Genomic DNA, 24,788 nt, shown 5'->3' with positions numbered 1-24,788 from the left:
ATGAGGTTGGGGTCTGCTTTGGCTAGCAGTATGATTTAGAGACTCTTCGGCAAACTATACATAATTATCAGGAAAACATGAGTAGTCATAGAACAACACTTTTGTTCTGTTTGAGTTTATAGTGAATGTTAGGTTGGTAATACAAGATTGTATCTACCCAATATCTTTGACTAGGAAAACCATGTTGATTTGCCTCAATAAAGTGAATCTAATAGTTTCATGAAAGCATGTTGATTGCAATCAATAATATCTTAAAGTATTTGGACTAAATAATTGGATATAATCGTTAAAATGAATTAGATAAATAATATTCGGAAATCAACAAAATGATAACAGTCGAAAATAAAAACAAAATGATTAAAGATTATTTTTCTTCGGAGAAAAGCAAGAAAATATACCTTTAATGGGCATTAAACCCATTGACATTGAAACCCGTGGCGTTACCGGGATTTGAATTTACGATAACAGATTCAATCTCTTTATGATAAATAGATTTGTTATCATTTAGCCGTAATCGATGTAATAGGATTTGTCTATAAGTACATAATGCAGTTAAGTCACATCTATTAGATAGCGTTAGCTGCTTTAAGATTTGTAAAAACATATATTTTTTTTCTTTAGATCTCGAACACGTTTGATAGCCCCAATCAGATGAAAACGAGGGCAAAAAAGGTCGCTTTTAGGCATTTTAGAAAATTTGGAATTCTTCATGCAATAATAAGAAACATGGAAAATTAAAATACGTTAAATTTTCCAATTATTAATTAAATGAGAGGAAATCGACAACTCTATTGAAACTGCAAGATTTTGCCTTTATATATATATATATATATATATATATGTATATGTATATCGTGGTTACTAATAATATAATTTCATCCCTTCGCGCATCGCCACCGGATCGTATCCCTATTTCCTCACAATCGCGAATTCTTTTCCCTTTTCCCCTCTCTTCCTCGCTGCGTCTCTCTCTCTCCATTGCTGCTATTCTCCAAACCTCCCCCAAGACAACAGACCGAAAGAATGCCTCCGAAGAAGCGAGTCGTCAAAACCGTGCGCAAAACCGTCCCCAAGTCCAAATCCAAAACCCCCGTCGCCCCCGCCCCCGCCGCCGCCGCCCCCGCCGACGATAACCCCTCCCCTCCCGCTGCCGCTTCCGACATCCCTAGCACCCCCGTTCCGGCCGCAGCCGCCGAGGTAGCCACACCGCCCCCGTCCTCGACCGCCTCCGAAACCCCCGTTTCCGAGCTCGTCGAACCCACCCCCGAGCCCCCCGTCCCTGTTGCTGCCCCGGAGCCCTCGGAAACCCCCTTCGCTGCTGTCCCCGAGGCTGTCCCGGAGCCCTCGGAACCTTCCGCCACTGACGCCTCCCCCGCAGTCGAGGAAACCCAGGTTGCAGCTGCGGTGCCATCTGAAGCGCCCAAGAAGACCATCGTCCGAGTGAGGAAGGTGATCAAGAAGAAAATCATCAAAAAGAGGATTCCGAAGGTGGTGTCGTCAGCTAAGAAAGATTCGTTGCAACCGCCGACAGAAGCCGCAGACCTAGAAACCCCGGTTACCGAATCGGGGCTTCAGAACCCTAGTTCTGATGTTGCAGTTGGAGGGGCGACACAGACGGAGAATGTTGGTTTCGAAGAGCAGAAGGATGTTGCTTTGGAAGAGGAGAAGGATGTTCCGCTGCAGGATAAGGAGGAAAGGCAAGAGGAGGCAGTGACAACTGCTGCTGATGAGGAGGCCGGGATGTCAGAACGGCAGAATAGGAGGAAGACAGAGATTTTTATTGGAGGACTCGGTAGAGATGTCAAGGAGGAGGATCTGAGGATGGTTTTTGGGAAGGTGGGCGAGATTGTGGAGATAAGAATGATGATGGATGGACAGACTGGGAAGAACAAGGGGTTTGCTTTTTTGAGGTACAAGGATGCAGCACAAGCTAAAAAGGCCGTTTCTGAATTCTCTAAAGTGGAGGTAATTGCATTCTTTGTGCATCTATGCTCAATTTCATCTTCATAACCTCTGATTTTGTGTGCGTCTTTGTCTTGCCCTATATTATTGTTTTTCTGAATCAAATTTAGAGAATTTTGTGAAATGACATGGTGATTCTTCATCGCGGGACAATGATTGCAAGAATGGGATTCTTGTATTCTGGAGATAATGATGAGAATTCGTAATCTTTTGTCATTAACTGCCATAGTTGGAGCTATTGTTAGTTAGTAGCAAGCATTGTAACCAGACACAAAGGTCTAATTTGGATCACAGAATGTCATCTCTCCTGGACCACTTGGTGTTTACCCGTCCGAGTGTCAACTGGGACTAGTATGGATCTATTAGCCTAAATGGCAAATCCTGGTTCCGAAGCTTTAAGAATCAGTCCAAGCTTTTCTATGCTGTTTTAGACCATAGGAAAAATTTGTTGTTACTGCTATGTTATCAATCAAGTTCTATTGGTTGCATGGGTCATTGGTGGTACAATGTGTTTTGAATAAAACATGATGAACATTGTTTTTGATTATATTATATTGGCACAATTAATTCCTGTGATTCATGTGGATGGAACTAAATTTAGGAACATAACAATGAGAATAACATTGAATTATTGATCCAAGGATATTAGAGCCTTTTATTGTGCTTCAAAACTTTATAATTGAAGTTAGAAGATTTATCAGTAGGAGTGAAAGAAACAATATATGTCATTGCATAACCTGCCTAATCTTTTTATAATATATTTTGGTTTTGATTTACCTTTTAGACCATGCTTTGTTTCCATGGTTCATGTGAATAAACAACCAAACCTTGGAACCGAACTACAACAGTCACAATGGCTCACTCAGAAATCTGACAATAGAAATAAAAAACAAAAGACATTTACGGAATAGCTTCCCATCATTTGTATCATTTGACTTTTAGGCTCTCATTGGATAACATTTGATTTTGTACACCTTAAACATTGGTCCGGTGGTGGTGTACCAAACTCACTTACCAAAGGTTGAAGGTTCATCAAGGTTTGGTTTGATTTCTTGCCTTTAATCGAGCACTCACCTGAGGTGCCCGACGCATGGGTTTAGGTGATCATCGAGGTGGCCCTTCATTGAAGTATGTTTCTCGATAACTGTGCTAGGCTCTTGGGCCTTGCCTCTCCTCACTCGAGCGCCTAGCCGTGCACCCGGGCGCATTTTCAAAACACTATGTTAGATGTGTTATTGACAAGCCATCCTCACTTTTCACCATGTTTTCCTTAATCAACATGTGATGATTGTGATTTCTATTAACAAGTTGCAGTTTTGGGATGACAGTATTAGTATCAAGGTTTCCTTCAAGTTTGTTTAGTGATTGTTGTTTCGAGTTTCCTAGATCATTCATCGTATATGTTCATACTTACAAGAATCAAGAGAATTGTTGTTGTGGACAATGGCCTAGTCGAGTGGGTGGTAAACAATGCCAAGGATTTGATTGTCTGGACATATATGTGCATGTATGATGTTAAAATTGTTAAGAGTATCAACCCTCCAAACTTGCATTTTCTGCAATTTGAGGAGAAAAACCTCACAAAGATGAAAGCTAGAGGAATGAAACTATGTTTTTTCCTAAAAGATCAGATAATGTTTTTTTATGAAAAGATCAGATAAAAGTATTAAAAGATGAGAATTGTTTGAACTAGGAGGCTTACAAGATTTTTTTTATGCTTCAGTTGCTCGAATCCAAAAATAACATGACTAATTAATCTGTGTCTAAATACCCTTTGATTCCTACTGCTGCTTTTTTTTATTCATTTTGTCTGGCTGAATGCTCCTAAAGGGGCTATACTGTGCCAAGACCCTTAAGGGGCTTGTGGGATCTCAGGCATAGTTTTGTGATCCTTGTTTGGTTCCTAATGGGGTCAGGGAGACTCCCGAAGTGCAAGTCTTCTAAGTGCTTATGGATGTGAAACAGTTCCAATCAGACTGGAAAAGGGGGCAATTATCCCTGTTGTCAATGCCAACTGGATATATGATGAGAGGGACCCAGGCAGATGAGCTGCACAATTAATGAACCCTTCTCTTAGAATAATAACAAAAATCCATCTGGCTGTGCAATATGATCATTTTGTATTTCTTGGGTTAATATAATAATATATACTTTATATATAAGTTTAAGATAGAATATCTTATTATATAAGTTAATATAAGGTCACAAAGTAACCTTTTGAAAAGTTGTTTCCTGGGCTACTACCTACATTCTTATTCTATCCCTTGGGCTTATTAATTGGTCTATCACTTGGGTTTCCCTAGGCTAATTTGCAAACATGACAAGCATGTGACATGATTTATATAGTTTAAAACCCATTTGTATTCTATGATGTTGCGTATCCTGTGTTCATGTACAGGCAATCCTGCATAATTTTTACAATTCTTATCCAACTTTGTTATGATTTGCTTGTTGATGCTTTCTCCTGTTCTTTTAATATTTTTCCTTGGATAGTATTTGTAGCCAAATCACATTGAATTAACATGTCAATACTTCCAATGTATTGTTTTTGTAATTTATAATTCTTTTGTCATTGCCTCTATGATTTTTCCTGATCATACCAAGTTGTGCTGGAGGAAATTCAGAAGATTATTTATTGTTTTGGCTTTGTGTTGAGAGGTACGGTTGGTACTAATTTTGATCCTGTCATGATGTAAAATAAAGGTCTGTGGAAAGATTTGTGGGGCAGCTGCTCTTGAGGGGAATGATACTATATTTCTGGGAAACATTGATAAGAAATGGAAGAAAGAAGATGTAAGTATTAATAATTTCTCCATAGTAGTTGAACTAATAGAATAGCTTGTTACATGGTTCATGTTTTTTGGTGACAATCCTTTTTCCATGCTGTTGGTGTAATTTGCGTGCAGGTAATTAAGATGTTACAGGACATTGGAATTGAAAAGATTGACACTGTTACTGTTATGGCTGATCCCTATAATGCTGATACAAATCGTGGGTTTGCTTTTCTTGAGCTTGAAACTAACAGAGATGCGCATCTTGCTTATAGAAAACTTCAGAAAAAAGATGTTTTTGGCAAAGGCCGAAACATCAAAGTTGCTTGGGCTGAACCATTAAATGATCCAGATGAAGAGCAAATGCAGAAGGTATGTCTCTCTCTCCCTCCCTCCCTCTCTTCCTTCCCTGCTGTCTTTCCATGTTTGCACATGCACCCTTGTTATCTTCATGTTTGTGTTTGCTTGTGAAGTTATGATAGCACTAAAAACTGGCTCAAGATCCTTCACCACGTTGAACATTGATTTCTGTTAATTTGAGAGTTTGAAATGGGCAACATAAGAGGAAGTTGGCCTTGGAGCATCTATGATTTTTTTATTGCAACTTGTGCTTTATGGGTTCTAAACTGGTTGTCTCTTGCTTGTGGAGCTGATTTGTGCACTTGAACCATCCTAATTGCTACAGGATTAGGAATCTCATGTTGTGGGCCTTGCGCCTTTATCAACGATAAATAATGTTTTAACTGTGTCGATTTGTTACTTTGGTCAGGATTGGGTTATGACAAACCATGGTTCATATAATTTTGCATTACATGTTGTAAAACTAACTTGATTATTTTTTGCACTCGTGAAGAAATTTTGTTGTCAAACCATTTTAAAGTGCATCGATTTTCAAGGTATTGACAGTTCTCGTGGTCTATGGATGCCACGCACCGTATTTTATGGCCAAGGACGTGGAGGCATGATTTGCTAATATCTAATTGACATTTTAAAATTGTATATTTGTTCTTTGCTATTTACAAAAGTAGACAAGCTCTGTTTCAAGTATTCCTTGACAAAAAAAAAAAAAACAAATTTGTTTTGATGGTCTGGTGACCAACAACCAACCAAGATGTGGATCAGACAAGTTTGTTTCAATCTGGTTTGTGCTGTACTACCCAATAAGCCTACTGTACCAAGCCTATGGTCCTTGGTGTTTCTTCTTATTTTTTATGAATGTTTACTGATCTGTATTACTTTTCTATTAAGGCTTACTGCTTTGTACCTGTACTCTTTTTTAAAAAAATAATGGTAGATATTTCTCTCTCTCTCTCTCTCTCTCTCTCTCTCTCTCTCTCTCTCTCTCTTTCTCTCTCTCTGCTCTTCCTCCCCCCCTTCCTTCAGTGCTGTTGCCTCCTACTCCCCACCATATTGCTGCCACCGCCACCTCCTTCACTTACTAATACACCTCTCCTACTCTCCTACTCTTCCACTTTCTCCTCTGCTGCTGCCTCCTCTTCCACCCTACCTCCTCTGGCTGGATCCATATTATTTGGACTGGGATGTGTGTATACATGGCACACTGAACTATACTAGTGTTATATCTGTCTGCGTAAGGATCAATAGCAGTACCAGGCTATGATTTGGCACCTTGATTGGAACAAATACTTATTTTCTTCATTTTAATTTCCACATGTTTTGTCTTTTGGTTACGATACCTCATCTTAACCATGACATGTTGCTAAGATAGTCTCCTCTTGTCTTGATTTAGGTCAAATCAGTTTATGTAGAGGGCATACCATCTTCATGGCATGAAACCAAGTTGAGGGAGATCTTCAAAAAATTTGGGGAGATTGAGCGGATTGTCCACTCACGAGATATTCAGTCAGCTAAGAGAAAAGACTTTGCCTTTGTTAACTACAGCACTCGAGAGGCAGCTCTTTCCTGCATTGAATCATTTGAGAAGGAAGAGTTAACTGAGAATGGCTCAAAGGTTCTCTTATGTCTAAGAATATATATAATTGTACTTGTTTTTGGTTGATTTCACTGGACACTTTGTTCTCCTGGTTTCCAGGTGAACATTAAGGTATCATTGGCTAAGCCTGTGCAAAAAGGAAAGCAGAACAAAGGGTTCTTAAAGTCTACCAGTACAGAGAAGGATAAATTAAAACCAGTGCAACGTGAGTTATGATGTCTGCAACAAATAATAGTTTTGTTATTTTTTGTTTGGACATTTTAACTTTTCTTGGAGCTGCTTTAGATTTGAGGTTTTTATACTGAAAATGTGTTAACGTCAATAATCTAGATCCCTTGTCAACATCTAACAGAGAGATACTAGATATAACAGTTACTTCTAGTAAGAAAGTTGACATGTTTTTCTTTCGCTACATGGTAATCCACTATTCCAAAATCAACATGTATTTTACACTGTAGCACTGCGAATGATTATCAAAGCATTTACTAACATGTGGATAGATAAATATGTTTCTCTGTTCATCTGTTACAAGAACTGCCTTAGATTTCTCAAAATACCCATTCATGAATATCATTTTCTTCGATAAGCTAGATGCCAGCTTTGCTCAATGCTGCCACCTTTTTCATGATGTAATCACTTCTGATCCATTTTTTGACTCTTTGGAATGTTCATATATGATCTGCTGCTTCTTTGTTTATGCCATGCATGTAAGTATCATATTCATCACCTTTACATTCAATGTGTCTTCTGTTTAGAAATTATTGTTTTATTCTGCTATTTTTAGAAGTGTAACAAGGCCTCATTATTGCATGCCATTGTCACTTAGATTGTGATCAATGTTTTAAATATCAGTTTGAACCTATTGTTCAGATCAAGCACCGGTAATGGACACACCATTTGGTACCACAATTATGCTCGTCAATTTTTTTTTTCAGTCTGTTATAAATCAATGGACACTCGGTATTTTGTACCATACTGGTCTGACTGGTGCTGAAACCAGTATTGGACCAGTATTTGAATCTTTTTTTCCTTTCCCTAGACTGTTTTTGTTGTTTCTTGATGTTAAAATTAGATCACCACAATTTGTTCAATATAGGAAAATGAGCTGATATTTTGCTGTTGTCAGGTGTCTATATGTTGGGACTCAGTTTGGAAGTCATGCTACCAAACATTTTGGTCTAAAATAATCTTAATTGAGATGTGGGAATGATTTTGTTTTTATCTTAAAAGGAAAATGTTTAATTTAAACATGTGCAAAATTATTTCTTGTTGCATTTAAGCAGAGCAGACCTGGGTGCTGAATTGATTCCTTGTGTTTGTGTTGCAAAGTTCTTTTGCTAGGTAATGAGGTGCTAAAATGAAATACATAATTCCAGACAGCATATCGAATTCTGAAATGCTAATAAGTAAAGCATGTTCATCTTTCCAAGAGATAAGGATAACTGGGGTCAATAACTAACTAGACCAATAAGATTGCAAATTCTTACAAAAATTTCTAATACATATAATATTTTTTTAATAAATATTGTTAAATTAACACCTAAATTTAGTAATGTTCTAGTAGTCCTTCAGAAAGATCTCATATTAAATTTTATGATTTCTCTCTGTTATTTAGGAAATCTGGTCAAGATTATAAGTTTTAATCTTCGCTAACCCATATCCCATTTTATATGTCAAAATTATACTTCACTGAACCTGCCGCAGCAAAATCTTCTTGCCAGCATTTTAGCATACTGAACAAGCTAGTTATTTTGAATCCCTTGTGCCATTGTTTCTATAATAATTTAAAATGACTGGGACTGGTGAAGACTATTTAGTGCTGGAGAAGAGTAGATGAGGGCTGTGAAATGATGTTAATATTTCAGATCTCAATCTCGGTTTTGGTCGTTCTTTTATTTTATTTTTTGTTCCTCAAATACCTCTCTGTGAACATGGCTATTTGCTGTGCTATTCTGCCCTAACTTGTGCTTTCTGTTCACTGGAACTTGGAGTGCGCACTTTAGTTTAAGTCCTCTTTTTAGGTCCTCATTTATTCATTACATGGTTTATATCAATAAGAGAGAGAATCTGAAAATGTTCTAATCAAATATCAAGTGTAAGGAGAGAATGCGGACAAAGCTTTTGGCAAAAGTGAGTTTTATAGTTGAAATACTATATGAGTTCCTGTGGAGACTCAAGGATGGTGAATGTTGGCCAGTGAGCCATGTATAAATTCGCTAGTGTTGGTGGGAATCTTCAGTAACTATTTTCTTCAGTTGAAAGTTAAGTAGCACACATGATGAGATTTACATAAGAACATTAGCATGTTGTAGTATATATGCCATCTTTTCTTGGAATTTGGTAAAGGTTTCTGTGAAACATATTGTTTTACGTAGATTTAAATACTAATGGTTGAGATGGAATAATCAAACAGATATGCAAATAAATTGGTTGGATAATGGAACAGGTAACGATTTCTTCTAGGTTTGGTGGGGTTCTGAATGTATAGACTCTCAGGGGCTTGAATCAAAGTTTCATTCTGGAATTGTTTCTACGGATTAAATTTATCCAAAGATTTTGGTTATTGGGTCACAGTTCATACTTTGTGCCTTAAGAGTTCAGAGCATCTCCCTTACTTGGCATGTGTTAGCATATCCAAAGATTTTGGTTATTGGGTCACAGTTCATACTTTGTGCCTTAAGAGTTCAGAGCATCTCCCTTACTTGGCATGTGTTAGCATTTGCACCATCTGTAATTTGTGGATTGGTAGAAAAACTAACACTAACATACTTGCCTTTTTGATGTGACCGCATACAGTACCAATCCTTGAATAGGGAGACTGATTCATTTTAATCATTCTTACATATTCAACTGCAATTGGACTATCAGAATCAGGGTTGCATCATTTGCTTCCTCTGCACAGGATCACATCTGTGATCACTTAGTGATTGAGAAGGTCATTTAGGCCCATACCTACTGACAAACAATTTGATTAGCCTGATTTGTCAGTCATCTGTGTGTATATGATGATCGACTTGAATTCAATTGTGAAACCTAAACACAAACAATTGTAGATGTGCAATTGTGCACCAACAATGGGCTCATGATCTTTTTGGCATTGATAAAAGGAATTCATGAAATTATAAGAACGCTTGAAATATATCAATGCTAATTAGCACATCTGTAGTGATGAACTTAAAGCTAGAAGCAGAATCCTATCTACAGGCTCAATCTCTGATTTATTTGATGTTCAATCTCAAATATGTTAGGCTTTTGTAGCTGTAAATGCATCATTAGTTATAATCTGTTCATTAATAGGATATGTAACAGATGATTCAGTTTGGCTCTTTATATGTAAAGATCTTATTAGTTCCTCAGCTTTTGAACTCCACATCTACCTGTTTATTTACTTATGTCATGTTCATTCTGACATTGTGACGCTCCCTGTTGATTTTCTGGCTACTTCAACTGCATCAATGCCTTTTTGCACTTGACTTAACATCCGTCTACACTTGCTTCAATTTTCTTTTTATTCTTTAATCATTACTTCCATTTGTATTGAGCTATAAGAAAAACCATACTTTTGCTATCATGAGAATCAATCGAAGTATCCATCCAAATTAGCACCTCTCATGTCTATCAATGTTCCTATTATACTGTATTAGTACTCTTTCCATATGACATAGCATATATCTCTTATCTATCCAATTTGAGTATACTTCCCAGCAAGGTTCGCAATACCACCCAATACGATTCAGTATTGGCTGTATTTAGCAGTCCAATAGGTTACTGATACAAAACCAAGATAAACCAGATGATATACCGATAACAGATCTTTACCATGCGGTATGACCCATTCTTCCTGGTATAGGGCCAGTAGCATCCTGTAATGCACGGTACCACGCAGTATGCATGGTATAGGGCCGGTGCCACTCTGTACCAGATGATATGGTGTCTGTAACTCAGTTTCTTTTTTAATTTTTCTGCCTCTTCTAAGTTTTTTTTAAAACTTGGTACGTACCAGTGTATCAACACTTTCTGGTATAAGTGGTACAATACTGGTACACGAAAAACCTTGCTTCCTAGCATCACTTCTCTCATACTGCGACTCTATCTATGTGATATAGCATCACTCTTGTCTATCGTTGTGCCTTTAAAATTTCTTGTATCACTTCTTTGGATCATTGACATATCTATTTGCTCTAATGCTGCTAGATGTGACCCAAGAACTATGTTCCTTCAGCTGGTCTATATTCATAATACATCATTTTTTGGTGCTTGGGGGCTTCTAATGGCAATAATATTTATTGGAAACCAATAAAGATAATTCTTAGGGTTTAATGAGTGAGAGGGTTGAAGGGTAGACATTATTGGAGGAAAAAATAGGATTAGAGGACAGGAACCATTTCACAGGGTTCAAAGGAGACAAAAGAACAAGTCACCAATAAAATATCAGGTCATGCAACCTATCCTTTATTGTTTTTCTCCTCCCATTCATGCTATAATCCTATAAAATGGTATGCACATGTTCAAAGGAGATCTAGAGATGCTGTAGTTAGATGATATGAGATAATTAGTACTAGTGGTGTGAGGACTGGTAGAGGAAGGATCAAGAAGACTGTGAGAAGCTATAAATATGGATTTTAATGCTTTTGATTAACAAAAGATTTGTTCTGTACAGAGCTCAATGGTAGAAGAATATCAGCATAATCAACTTCAAATAGTTGAGACATTATGACTTGTCGTAGTCTCTTGTTGATCTTTGAATAAAAGACTTGATCACATATCATTCATGGGTTATTGCTACTTACAGTTATATCAAGTTATCAACAGTATTGTCAGCTTTTATTTTTTTCTTTTTCGAGCTCTAATTAATCTATGTGATGAATATAAACATCTTGGGACTCCTAAAACCATAGGGAAGGGTAATGATCCTAACCTAAGGGCCTGTTTGGTTAGTTAGGGAGTAGAGGAAGTCAAGGATTACAATACTGAATGATACCGCTCATATCGGGTGGTATGTACCGTTCCGCCAACAGATCGGGGCGCAGACCACTCGCTACTGGGCGGTACCATTGATCTAGCCTCATATCGGATGATACGAGGCTGTATCGGGCGGCAGCGGTTGATATTTCGACCATTACAGCCCAAAACAGGTTGGTAACGGTCGATTTCGACCATCGTTGCCCGCTACTAGGGGGGTATCAGCCTGGTTGCGGCGAGGGAAGAAGCGTCGAGGGAGAAGGCACTTGAAGAAGAGGGAGAAGAAGAAAGAGAATCGGGAGAACCTTGACGCTTCTCGATTCGGCGGTGCCCTCCCTCGACGACCCGATCCAAGAGGTAACGGAGAGGCGGCAGCTCAGCTTCTTCTTCACCGCGTTCTTCGCCGAAGGCCGGAGACACCTGTGGCCTTCGACGTTTTCGTCGAACACTGTCGATGAGTAGTTTTCTCCTTGTTTGACGCGACGAGGAGAAGAAAAGGAGGCGACGTCATCGAGGCAGCAAACACCTCCTTTTTTTATTTTTTAATATTTTTATATATTGATTTTTTTTTTATATTATATATATATGCATCGAGCAGTACACCTTGGCATATCGCTCGGTATGCCCCTACCATACTGTTTTGAGCAAAGTTTGAAATGTCGCTACGATACGAAATTATGAACCTTGGTGGAAGTTAGGCTTCTTGAAAGTAATTGACTTTGAGTCATTTGGTTAATACAAGTCAATTAGAAGGTCACTTCCATTAAAAGTGGTTGAATGATCTCTTGTACCTAGTGTTTTCACTTCACTGACTTTGGACTGAGCTGAAGTCATATGAAGTGGTTACTCGTAGTCAACCAGCCACTAGATATGAATGCAATTTCTGGAATATATTATGAAGGATTGACTGGTTGCTGACCCACTACTAGTGATTGATTGATAGATGACTCATTGATAGACAAAGGTTGGTTGGCTATGATCCATTGGTTGTTTGAGACCTGAGACCCACTGGCTATGAGTTCTTTTTCTATTTATAATTTATATTTGATTGCTCAATTCAATTAAGTATTGCCTACTGCTTTCTCTTTCGTTGCACATCCTGCTGTACAATTGCTGCACCTACTGTCTTTCTTTCCATTCCCTGTTCGCTAGGTGATAACATGGTTTAGTGTGTGTGTGTGTGTGTATGTATTTATGCATGTATGTATGTATGTATGTGTGTGTGTGTGTGTGTGTGTGTGTGGTTCATCTTTCAGGAAGTTTTCCATGGTTTCTTGTGTGTTCCACTACAGGATTTAAAAAGGTTTATTTTCCCTTCCAAATCCTTTTATCACCTGTATGAGTAGGTGTTTTCAAAGTAGATGCCTCTCTCCATATCTTATCTGATCATGAGAGCTGCTCATTTTCTCGAGTCAAATTATTTGAAATTGATTTATTTTGCATTTGAACTCTTTAAAGAGCCCATCTTATTCATTATAGATGGCTTAGTTAGCCTTAATCTTAGTAGCCCAAGTATCATTATGATTTTTTACACCATTAAAACCATGAAATGATTGTTTTTTCTTTCCCATATATTTCTGGTCAAGTTTTATTTGACAAAATTTGAGAGTAAGTCATAGCTTTATTTAACCTACCTTTTTTGTGAAGAGTTTTCAATGAATGACAAAGAAACTAAATGAAATTAAGTTGGTTTAAATCGCTAATTTTGGATTATACCATTGAAGTTCTTGTAGGGATTCAGTGAATTATAAACCAAATATATTTGACATTGTATGTTCTGAATCATTTCTCTAGGCCAAGTGAAAGCAAGTGTTTCTTCGTACAAGGGAAAGTCCTCTGAAAGAGATCACAATGCAAGTGGTGAAGACAAGAAGACTTCTACTACCAATGAACTCCTGCAGGTTTTGAGAGAACAGGCTGCATGGAAACAAGGACAAGTGGGTTATGCTAGAGGTATCTCTTATCCTGAAACTGGTATAAATGCCTTTTGCAAGGTTTTAGCTTTCATGAGAGTTTTCTAAGTTAAATAATTTGCATTTATTTTTGGTTGGACTATTTCCAGTTCAAGCTGTCCCATGTAAATTGGCCTTTGGTGCAAAATATGATACAGCATTTTGCAAAATGTTATAAGACAAAATGGAGAAATAAAAATATATACCTCATAGTACTTGTATAAATTTGGCCAGTTGAATATTTTAACTAGACTAAGATATATCAAGTGAAGCCATGAAGCTCACCTGTCACTTAGATGAAAATTATAAGAACATATAACAACAAGTTGTTTTCTGCTGCCACTTGGGTTCTACATGATTCCTTCCCTTTGTTGTAATTTGCTTTAGGCCAAAGCTAGTAGAGAATTGACAGACCATTTCTTAATGTTCCTAACCAAGTTTTTGGATTTCATGTTCATATTTCCTGGCACCTTTATTCTGCCTTGAATAGGAATTCTTTCAACATGTTCAAGTGGGATGCACATGTTCTTTTTATCAGTCATTTATTATCAAATGATAACACCTGATATAACAATTTTCTCATTTATTGTCTTTAGGGTAATAACATACATCCTTCTCACACTCTTTATGTCTTATGCTCTAGCTTTTTCAATATGTTTTGTTTTAACATGACCTCCTGCATGATGAAAAATAGATGATCCTACAACTGTGTTGTGAAATTCTCTCTTGATTTTAAAACGACACTAGTTGTTCACTTGAAACTCTAGATGCCTCACTCCATTCTAGCCATTCCATTTTATTTTTCTTGTAATGCATCCATTTTTTCCGTTGAATAATAGTTCAAAGCCATATATTTTTTTGAATTTTAAAAATTTTTGGCCATTTATTTCAATTATATGCAAAAATAATGAAATTATAATTCTAAAGTTGCACATCACTTACCTATTTATCCAGAACTGTCGAACTTCACAGTCCCTTTATGACTTTAATTTAGAGTTTATCTTAATGTATTATTATTAACCAAATGTATATGGAGTTTTGTGTTTGATATTTTTACCAGTGCAAAAAGGTGATAATTCGAGATTGCCATTTGGGTGGATGCTAAGTGATTGAGAACTTGCCTTTCACATCTTGCATTGTTTGTGAAGTAGTGTTAGCTCCATCATATACATTGGTGCAGTAACTAGAAATCTCTTTATTTTTTAATTTATCATATCGTATGCTTTAGAAATTTTATCATAGGCTATTTCAAGATTGATAACTATCATGTTCTGCCCTTGTTTCACTTTGATTATTTTTTATTATAGTCTAAACACTTACGTTTTTATAAGTAACCTTGGTGAAGTGCTTTCTTCAATTATCAGTATGTTTCTTTTAACTTTTTTTCATAATTATTTACTACTTGATCTCCCAATTACTTTATTACCTCAACAAGGATAGCTCAAGAACTGACAACATCATCTCCTCCTAAGAACACTTTGATACTATTATTTTGTCAATCCTTCTAGGCTTCACACTCTTCTTTTCCAAGAAAGAAAAATCTTTGCTACTCTGTCTGTATATTTTTTGTCGTATACCAAAGTTCATATGTGGTGTTTACAAGCAAGATCTTCACTTATCTACTAGTTATTTGTGTTCATATATTTTCTTTGTTCTTCATTGAACTAATTTTATGTACTAAATATAGTGCTTTTCTTTTAAAATGTTCTATGTTCCACCTTGTTGGTCTAAATGCTTCTGAACTAGATTGAGAAGAATTCCACGATTTTGTTTAAGGAATATAAGTGAATAAAGCTAAATCTAAGGGCCCAAATTGCTAATATTGTTAAGACCAATGAAATTATGATTAGATAGTTGAGTCTAGTTTGAAGGACTAGTGTCTAACTAATTGGTAGCAGAAAAGCAAATAACATATGTCCTAACTCTTATGCATATAATGAGATTAAGGGCATTGTTTGGTTTGGAAAAAGCACACTTTGTTATGGTATTTATTAATCATGAGATTATTCTCTCTTTGGCAAAATCTGACACATGCGACATATGTGAAACAATTCTTTAGTTTGTTGTGATAGATTCTGGTGGTGCAAAATTTTGATTCGGGTTTGTGGATGATAGGTTAACTTATTACATTCACTGGAGGAATTCAGAAGTTTATATAACTCATTCTTTTGAAGAACATAACTGTATAGATGTAAGCTTCATGGATGTTTTCCTTGTCATCAAGAATAGTGCTATTAGAGGCAAGTCAAAGCGCATAGGCACTATGAAACAGAAAGCATAGGCTTTGGCTTTACCTAACATTAGATTCATAAGCTTTATAAGGCATGCCTTAAGTATATGCCTAATGGGCTTTCTCAAAAAGCGTTAATTGTTTATAAGCATGCTTTTGTAAATATCTAGTTTCTCTTCACACCACTGATATTATTTATATATTTGATTTAAAAGATTAGATCAAGGTTTGTCGATACTCATGTTCCGACACACCATTCACCTGTACGTACCTAAAACTTGAAGAGCAGGAAGAAGAAAGGGGTGGAACAAATGGTAGTGGAGGAAGAGGAGGAAGGTGGAAGGAGGAAAGAAGAGGAAAGGAAGAAGAGGAGGCAATGGAGGAAGACAAGTAGGAGGAAGAGAAGGAGAAGAAGAGGAAGCGTACCTGAAATAGACAAGTTGCTGGTGGCAGTAGTGCCTCACGGGTGAATGTAAGGGAAAGAGGGCACGTGTACGGGTGAATATATTTTTTTTGTTTAATTAGTCAGACCGGATTGCCCAAAACGATGTTCCCGGATCCATGTTCAAACCCACACTGGTACATACAACTTGTTTCATACTGGTTCAGGTGAAAGTGCAGTCCATGGATTAGACTAGGTTTATTCATGACCATCTTTCAGAAAGAGCAAAAAGACCAACCAATAAAAAATGTTTCTCTTTATTAAAAAGGGAAAAACGAGACTCATCAATTAAGGTTTCAATATATCAGTTTGTCATCCTCTTCTCTTTTCTTTGCTTATTTGTTGCTTTTCCTTCTTCTATTACCATTTTTTAATCTTTGCTACATTACTTTTTTTTTTCATTGTCCACCTTTATGTTTGTGCATTTTACATTTGACACCACTCAAACCTTGAGCTAACGAGGGAAACCATTTCAAATTATTTTTAATTTAATTGATGTTTATTACAGCTCAATTAATGTTTATTTGTTATGAAATAAATTTACATGTCTATTATATCTGGTATTCCTTCAAAACACATGCCTTACCTTGTGCTTCACACTTGGGCTTCATGTGATCCTGGCATCTCAATGATCTTTTGAAGTTTGAGCATCTATGAACTTTGATCAAGGTGTGAAAGTTCAAGAAATCTAGAGAATAAGTGCTACGACCTAATTTTCTAGATACCAAATCAGTTGGCAATACATTGAAGAAGTAGAGAGAGATGAACTATCTTCGATGTCTAAGCATTATATATATATATATATATATATATATATATATATATATATATATATATATATATATATATATATATATATATATATATATATATATATATATTGTAGTTGTTTCATAAGGGTGTTTTTTAGATATAATTTGAAATATCACTGTGACTTTGAGTTAGTTAGATTATGAGAATGCTTAAGATGCTGTGTGAGAATCTACTTATGAGAATGCTTCTTGAGTTAGATTATTGAGTTAGAGGCATGGTTGATTATGAAGTAAGGAATTTACTTTGTATACTGCAAATATGGACTTTGAAATGATAGCATCAAGTGAATTAATAAACTAAAATATCTTGTTTATACAATAGTGCTACCTTTTGGGCTCTATTTATTTAGAGGAATTTGTTTTGTTTTCGTTTTCTCTGACTTTATGTGTTTTATTCCTGGATACTTATTTTATTTTTCTTTTGTTTTTGGTGTCTCCCTGTTTGCGGCAAGCTGGTTGAAGCTTGAATGTATGGTATTAGTGTCACTGGTAATTTTGCTGGGAGGAGCTCAATATATATTATTTTCTAAAACTTCATTGTTTTACCGCTTTCTATTGACACTATCTTTGGTGTTGGTATGATATCCTATCATGTGTATATTTTAGGTTGGCAAAGTTAGAAAATTGTCTTTTAGTTCTATGACCTGTTGTCTATTTAAGGATCTCATAAGGTCCAAAGTTTTGATTCTGACTTGATCACTTGATTTTTTTTAAAATAAATGATGATTGAAATATAAGTCAGCCTGTATCACACAAGTTCTTCCAAGGATTTTCCTTTTCACTATCGTTTGACAACAGGTCCTGCGGTCCAAGATTATTCACATATTGCGGCTGGAGGGAAACGTGCCTTTTCTTATATGGTAACTACTGATGTCTTAAAAATGTGCTCTCTTGGTCCCCATCTGATCATATCCTTGATATGCCACCATTGCTGCAGGGAGAAGATGCAGCATACTCTGATGTGAGAGGATATCCTCGTGCCCGTCTTGACAGTTCTTTTCCAGTTTCGAGCTCAAGGTTTAATTAGCCAACCTTATGAACTGTATCTTGTTGGGTAACCTTTATCCAACTTTTTCTCCTATTATTTACTTTGTGATTTTCCATGCGCTGGTCAGCTATGGTGCACATCCCCATGGATTGCCTGGCTCATCTTTGCCATACTATCAGCATCAAAGTGTTGGCTATCCAAGTGGTATGGTTTGGAATTTTGATCATCCATGTAATTTGAGTATTTCAGGCATATGACATAATGTTTTGCCAAAATCAGGTACTCGCTATGGGGTGGCAGAACATTCAAGCACCTTTCAGGTAAACTTTGACTGATTGGTCCCTGATAGAAGGCAAAATAGGAGTATTTAGCATGCTTTAGTTGCTGCAAGGTCATGTGGGTGCTCATGATGTCTTCTAGCACTTCTTTCGGTGCATGACACACATTTGTTTTGTTTCTCCAGAGGCAAGGAGTTCCTCCTCCATATGGAGGCAGTATGTATTCCAGATGTAAGTTCTATGTCCAAGAAATATTCAGCATTCACTCTTTAGACATTCTGATGATACTTTTCTTTGTGCAGACTCGTGAGAACTGGAATATCTCTTTGCTTCATTTATTTCAGCCTGGAACTCCCCATGCAGTTCTTCATCGGAACATCCCAACTTTGGTGCTGAAATATGATGTTTCCTGGCAAGTTCTGATTGGTTGCCATTAAATTTTCAAATCCCCATTGTATTATTCAGGCCTAGCAAGTTGCTCTAGCGTAATAGCGTCTCTGAGGTTCGATGACTCAGCAAAAGCATCTTCCACCATCTTTGTCCCCTTGACATGGACATGTTCACCTATATGAGCCATCTCACTTGTTAGTGGTTTGCGCACTGTGGTGTTAATTTATCAACTCTTAATCCAGACTCTGCATCAGCCTTACGATAGGTACAGGCTTGTCCAGTATGATTTGTATGGTACATGTGGTTAGAGTTACTTTCTGACATGAAAAGGACATTGTCTAAAAGCTTCATACTGTGTTCGAGAACGGAATTCCTGGAAAATTTTCGACATTGTCTAAAGGCTTCATACTGTGTTCGAGAACGGAATTCCTGGAATCAGCCTCACCCGTATGCTACTCTTCGTCTCTAGCTTATTGATATCTCTGCCTTGAGATGTCGGTATAACGACTCAATCTGACACCGGATTTTGGGGTGTCTGTGTGTGCGTGTGTGTGTGTGTATATATATATATATATATATATATATATATATATATATATATATATATATATATATATATATATATAAGTAATTTAGTGTGTTCGCTTGCAATGTGGCCTCTGAACAAACCATCCAGAGACAATCTAAGAGTGGATTGTCAGCATTGAAACTAGTTGCAAGTGTGCTACAATCCTGAGTTCAACTACCTGTGTAGTTTCATTATATGGTTTTAAAGATGCATCGCTTTTGAATATAAAAAATAGAAGGACAAGGAAAATTATCGCTAGCCGACATCAAACTCCTTCCGATGGAACACATCCGAGAGACTGGTTTCATAATGTGGCACCACGTGGATACAGATCAGCATAAAACATATTCGTCGTCGGATATCGAGTTGCAATGAAACTAAAAATGGATCCCGTGATCTCAACTACGTCCATCATACATACTTGATGTTTACCCTACTTACGGTGGAGTGCTCGTGGTGGATTTGTTGATGGGAATTTTGAAGGAAGTATGAGATTACCTTAACTTCTAATATGTAACCAACCCATCATTAAACATTTAATAAATGAATTTAGAATTTTGTCATTTTTTTAAATTTTAATATCTTGTTTTTTCTGCACTCCTTACTTTTTTTAATGTGATGTGCTCACAGACAGTGTACTTTACTCCTGATGGTCAGAAGCAAGCATGTCTTGCAGCACCAGGTGAGTTTTAATCTCTTTCTTTTAGGTTGATAGACCCTGCCAATGCTATTTGATCTATTGGTGTCATACAAGTCCTTCAAAAGTTGATGAACAGAGAGGTTTGTTGTCATGAACCAGGTTTAGCTTGCATTGGTTGTCACCATGTGCTTATGAACTAATCATACAATATGCCACTTCAGAATGCTGTACCAAAATCTGCACACTGGAATAACCAGCAGATAGAAAGTTAAAACTTTACCTATTCAATATTGATAGAAATTAAGTGACTTATTAATTTCCTATTATTCAATATCTGCGCGTAAATACTTTTTGCGTAATTAGATTCTGGTCTTCATCTATTTGGCATCAAACAGAAATTATGCTCCTTGTTTTTTGTCCATTTGGCTCAACTGGGCACTTCAGATTTGAGAAAAGGGAAACAAGGAATGAAGAGTGACATGCTTCATAACTGTACAAACAAATCAGAACTCAAAAGAGGAAAATTTCCGATTAACAATTCGTTTATTCTCATATAGAGGAAATAAGGTCATGAAGGCTAACAGGAAAGCCTTTGGTAGAGCCATTCTTTCCTCAAACAGAATCATAATATGCTTAGAAAAAAACCTATTCTGTATGACATGAAACAGGCCACAAATATTGAATTCAGCTCAAATAAATGAACTCCATACTACCCCTTACAGGCGACAAAAGTAATGCCCAAGCTTTCCAGTTTCATTCTTTTCCATCAGCTGCACGAAGTGATCCCAGCTGCACAGGTGCTTGAGTTCCCACCACCTTTGATGAACCATAGATTGCTGTGTCAAGGCCCTGGAACTTCTCCTTTTCGATTTGTTCCTTGATCCAGAAGTATGTGATCCTCAGCCCATCCTGTGGAATTACATGGAAAAGTTCGAGATTTGCATTAGCCATGGTGGTCTGCAAGAATGAAGGACTGGATTAATCGAGTACCTTCAATTTCATAGTTGGAGCCCATCCCAGCTTCTCCTTGATCAGATTGTTGTCTGAGTTTCGACCACGAACACCCTCTGGACCAGGAATGTGATGGATGGGAAGCTTCTTGTCCTCAAAGCTAAGAACAATTTCCACCATCTCATTCATGCTCACCATTTCATCACTTCCAATGTTCACCGGCTCCCGAAAGTCTGACTTGGTCAATCTGATACATAAAAACAGCAGATTGATAAGTGGCAATAACCGAGTGATAGATATCTCTTTTGAACACTGCAGCAATCTTTACATTGCTGCCTTTTACTTCTGTAGCAGAGCTACAAACTTCTTTCGTTCGCAGTCTGGAAAGAACAAACCAAACAAAACATCGTGGCTGATAGCATTGCATCAATAATTACCTTAAAACACCTTCCACACATTCATCAATGAAAGTGAAGGATCGGGTTTGCAAACCATCACCCCACATCTCAAATCTATCCGTAGAAGTGAGAGCCTTTCTGCAGAAAGCAGCAGGTGCCTTCTCCCTTCCACCTACAATGTAAAAAGAGCATCAGATGTTGCCGAGCAACCAAAGAAGAAGACATAGCTATGATTTCTTTGACAGACTACCACTTGTGGGTTACCTTTCCATGTTCCAAAGGGGCCATATATGTTATGGAACCGACCAATGCGACATTCGATACCAAAGTCCTTGTTGTAGTGCTTGCACAACTCCTCTGTTGCCAGCTTCTCCAAACCATAAGCATCTTGAGGCTACGGACAACCAGTTTTTAGTGCATGACATAAAGTTTAGATTACATGCTTCAAAAGATAGCTTCACCATCTAATACCCATGATTTCTGATATTTCAGAACTAACCTCAGCAGGCCAAGCATCAGACTCCTTCAAACTAACATTTGTCTCCAGCTGCTTGAATTCAGGATAGATGCAAGCACTGGAAGCATAAAAGAACCTGCAAGCCATCATTGTGAACACTCTTTATCACCCTCAACTTTCTCAAAACCATGAAATATAACAAAATGTCCAAGAGACCATAGGGTCTACTATCGATTAGAGCATAGTCCCTTGCATTTTAGTTACGTAAAATGAAGACATCAGCGCAAGAAAAATTAGATTAATTTTTAAAGATGTCAGATGAACAACTGCAACAATCTCTTATGCTTTTTATTAGAATAAATGGACTTCAGAAAAAAAAACTCGATAAATGGTGTAATTTATTTACAATATGTGCTGAATGTGATTATTTTGAAGAATTAAATTAGCAAAAGTTAAAAGGCGTCATGTTAACTACGTCTACAATAGCATGGTATTTCAGGAAAGTGTATGTAAAAGCTTAGACAATTGTCTTTCACCTACTTGATTATACAATTGTCGTTCATTTTGTCTTTGAACTTTTATCATACTACATATAATTATCTGAAGATGCTTACAAGCACCCTCGAAATGAATTCAAAGGTTCTGTGGGATCATGTGCATCTCTGCAATTTTTCTGGAGTATGCAATGTCAAAACATAACCATCGTCTATCGTCTCTGTTAACACAGTCTATGTCCTTCAAAATAAGAAGCAAATTTCAGTGTATCTTCATTTCATGACAATTCTGAACCATTTTTATCTGAAAAACTTTATCGTGTAAATCAAACTTGATGTAGATGTAAGTTAGATAGCTGTACAAAAGCAAACTTCTCGTTTGCCATTTATGATCCAGAATCAGAAATTAAATTGAAGAAAAGCTAACTATTCAGTTAACTTGCAAGATAGTTTGAAGTTGTCACAAAAGAAAAATTAAAAAATTAAGACAAACTGAGCAAAAATCTACATGATACAGAGGAAAGATATAAGAAGTAGAGCAGCACAAACCTTTTGACACCATTGATTCTTGCAGCTTCAAGCATGTTAAAGCTGATCATAGTATTATTGTACATGATGACAGAGTGGTTGGACTGGATGAAACCCATTCCTCCCATATCAGCAGCAAGGTTGAATACATGGTCAGCGCCACTAGTGACCTTGAGGCAGTTGTCCATGACCCTTAGATCGACGAGATGGAACTCATGGCAGAACATGTCTTCGGTCATGTGCTCATTCTTCTTCCAATCGGAAGCGATGATGTAGTGTCCCTCACTCTTCAAACGCCTCGCGATGTGGGAGGCGATGAAGCCTCCGGCACCGGTGATGGAGATTCGGAGCTTTTCGTAAGGCCAATATGGTTCTCTCTCCAAGTTCTCGTAAGTGTAAGCACCATAAGCGGTTCCCTCATGCCCGGTGCTGCCCATCCTGCACCATTTGACGAATTTGCAGTTATCTTCCATGTTTCTTTTCAGAATCACATCAAAACTTCAAAGATGGACAACAGGAGCCAAAATTATGTAGAACAACAACAGTATCAATAACGTGAAACTGGCAAATAGAGATCAAAAGAAAAGATTACACTACTTATATGCTCAACAGTAACATGGTAACAGGAGAAATATTCCATGAGAAAAGAGTGGCTAAAATCCACATTGAGAATTCCCCAACGACCGACAAGCTGTCCGACTTTGGGAAACTATGATGATAAACCACCAATATAAAAAAGTCACCTTGGCATTTAGTTGAACACTAAGAACCCATAATTAACCAAAGCAGAGGCCACCACGAATCAACAGGGGAAAACGTACATTCAACCTGTATAAAACACATATCTTAGGGTTGATGAAATCCAACCTAACTAGATCCATGAATTAGTCCCAATTAGAGTAACTCTAGATCGTGCTTCCTTTCTACTTCCATTATTGATTCGAATCAAACCTGTCACGGCCCATGAGGTGGGAAAGAAACAAAGAAAACAAGAACTTGATCTTTTTGTTCTACTTCTTATTTCCGGAAAATAAACTGCTTGAAATGTCAGCAAATTGTCATCAAAGTTCAAGCTTTTCGACATGAACATCATGAACAAGGTGCAACTATTTCCCCTCTTGACCATTCTGAGATTTGCAGTCATAGCAAGAAAGTTACATCAGATCTTATTTTAAAGAAACAGGCAAAAAACCATATAATTCCTAAATCTTCATGCAATAATCCAATAAACGGATTATAAGATCAAGCGATTCCAAAAAGAATGGTACCTGGGGAGAGCTTTCGACGGGGGAGATGGGAAGCTCACGAGGAGGAGGAGATCTACGAAGCCTTTGAGTTCCAACCCTTTATGACGTCAAGAAATTGGAGAGAGAGAGAGAGATGATCCAATAGAGAAATATATGAATTGTCTCGATGCAGGTAGCACCGACGGAGGTCGAATCTTCTGCTTTCCTCACGCATGACGATGGCTTGTTATTGCGCGTGCAATACTGGGAGAGGAGGAAACGATCCCATCTCCTGTAACGCGCATGTTGCGTACGTAGAATTCCTACGCGCTATTGCAAAGTGTCTGCTCTCATGTTTTGTCGGATCTTGTGGCTACTCAGTCAACGGCCGTGGCTATGCCATCACGGAGCGTAGCGACTGCGCGTACGCATTCCGAGTGGGTTTCGGTAGAAGGCGCAACATTTCCTCTCTCTCTCTCTCTCTCTCTCTCTCTCTCTCTCTATATATATATATATATATATATATATATATATATATATATACGTGCACTTGCAATTCCCACTCAACTCCATCGAGAGAAAGCAAACCGACGGAGAAAAGTCACACTGTGGAAGAAGCTGATGTTGATGAGAAAACATGCGATTGTGAAGTCTTTCAAGTCTTGAGAGTGCAAATTTTTAAAGCAACACTTGATGCAATTAGGCAATTAACTAAGAGCAATGTAAGACATTACAAATTAAGTTAATCTAAAGCAGAACATTGTGATTATGATGACATTTTACAT

General features: G+C 37.3%; 2 protein-coding genes across 2 annotated transcripts; one reads left to right on the top strand and one right to left on the bottom strand.

The window, feature by feature from the left end:
- The first annotated feature begins 878 nt into the window (after window positions 1–878).
- LOC135616846 (protein gar2-like) lies at window positions 879–19,091 on the top strand. The gene is made up of 12 exons (XM_065116520.1): window positions 879–1,965; window positions 4,666–4,755; window positions 4,869–5,105; window positions 6,484–6,705; window positions 6,787–6,892; window positions 13,444–13,602; window positions 17,884–17,945; window positions 18,023–18,102; window positions 18,201–18,277; window positions 18,353–18,393; window positions 18,537–18,582; window positions 18,654–19,091. The coding sequence occupies exons 1-12, from the start codon at window positions 1,024–1,026 to the stop codon at window positions 18,659–18,661; spliced, it is 2,070 nt and encodes a 689-aa protein (XP_064972592.1). The 5' UTR covers window positions 879–1,023; the 3' UTR covers window positions 18,662–19,091.
- A 1,364-nt stretch (window positions 19,092–20,455) lies between these two features.
- LOC135616845 (GDP-mannose 3,5-epimerase 1-like) lies at window positions 20,456–24,254 on the bottom strand. Its single transcript, XM_065116519.1, has 7 exons — window positions 24,046–24,254; window positions 22,799–23,215; window positions 21,798–21,891; window positions 21,563–21,692; window positions 21,338–21,470; window positions 20,940–21,147; window positions 20,456–20,858 (listed from the first exon to the last, which is right to left on the bottom strand). Exons 2-7 carry the CDS (start codon window positions 23,212–23,214, stop codon window positions 20,703–20,705), a joined length of 1,137 nt encoding a protein of 378 aa, XP_064972591.1. The 5' UTR covers window position 23,215; window positions 24,046–24,254; the 3' UTR covers window positions 20,456–20,702.
- Window positions 24,255–24,788: the final 534 nt, after the last annotated feature.

This window comes from Musa acuminata, chromosome BXJ2-7 (genome assembly GCF_036884655.1).
Source record: "Musa acuminata AAA Group cultivar baxijiao chromosome BXJ2-7, Cavendish_Baxijiao_AAA, whole genome shotgun sequence".
In the NCBI taxonomy this organism is placed as follows: domain Eukaryota; kingdom Viridiplantae; phylum Streptophyta; class Magnoliopsida; order Zingiberales; family Musaceae; genus Musa; species Musa acuminata.
This window is presented reverse-complemented; position numbering and strand designations above follow the sequence as displayed.

Coding starts and splice junctions, on each gene's coding strand:
- LOC135616846 (XM_065116520.1), top strand. CDS start 1,024: ATGCCTCCGAAGAAGCGAGTCGTCAAAACCGTGCGCAAAACCGTCCCC. Junction 6,706..6,786: donor TAACTGAGAATGGCTCAAAG/GTTCTCTTATGT, acceptor CCTGGTTTCCAG/GTGAACATTAAGGTATCATT. Junction 18,278..18,352: donor AAGTGTTGGCTATCCAAGTG/GTATGGTTTGGA, acceptor TGCCAAAATCAG/GTACTCGCTATGGGGTGGCA.
- LOC135616845 (XM_065116519.1), bottom strand. CDS start 23,214: ATGGGCAGCACCGGGCATGAGGGAACCGCTTATGGTGCTTACACTTAC. Junction 21,471..21,562: donor CCCCTTTGGAACATGGAAAG/GTAACCCACAAG, acceptor TTTACATTGTAG/GTGGAAGGGAGAAGGCACCT. Junction 21,148..21,337: donor TGTGTGGAAGGTGTTTTAAG/GTAATTATTGAT, acceptor TTTATGTATCAG/ATTGACCAAGTCAGACTTTC.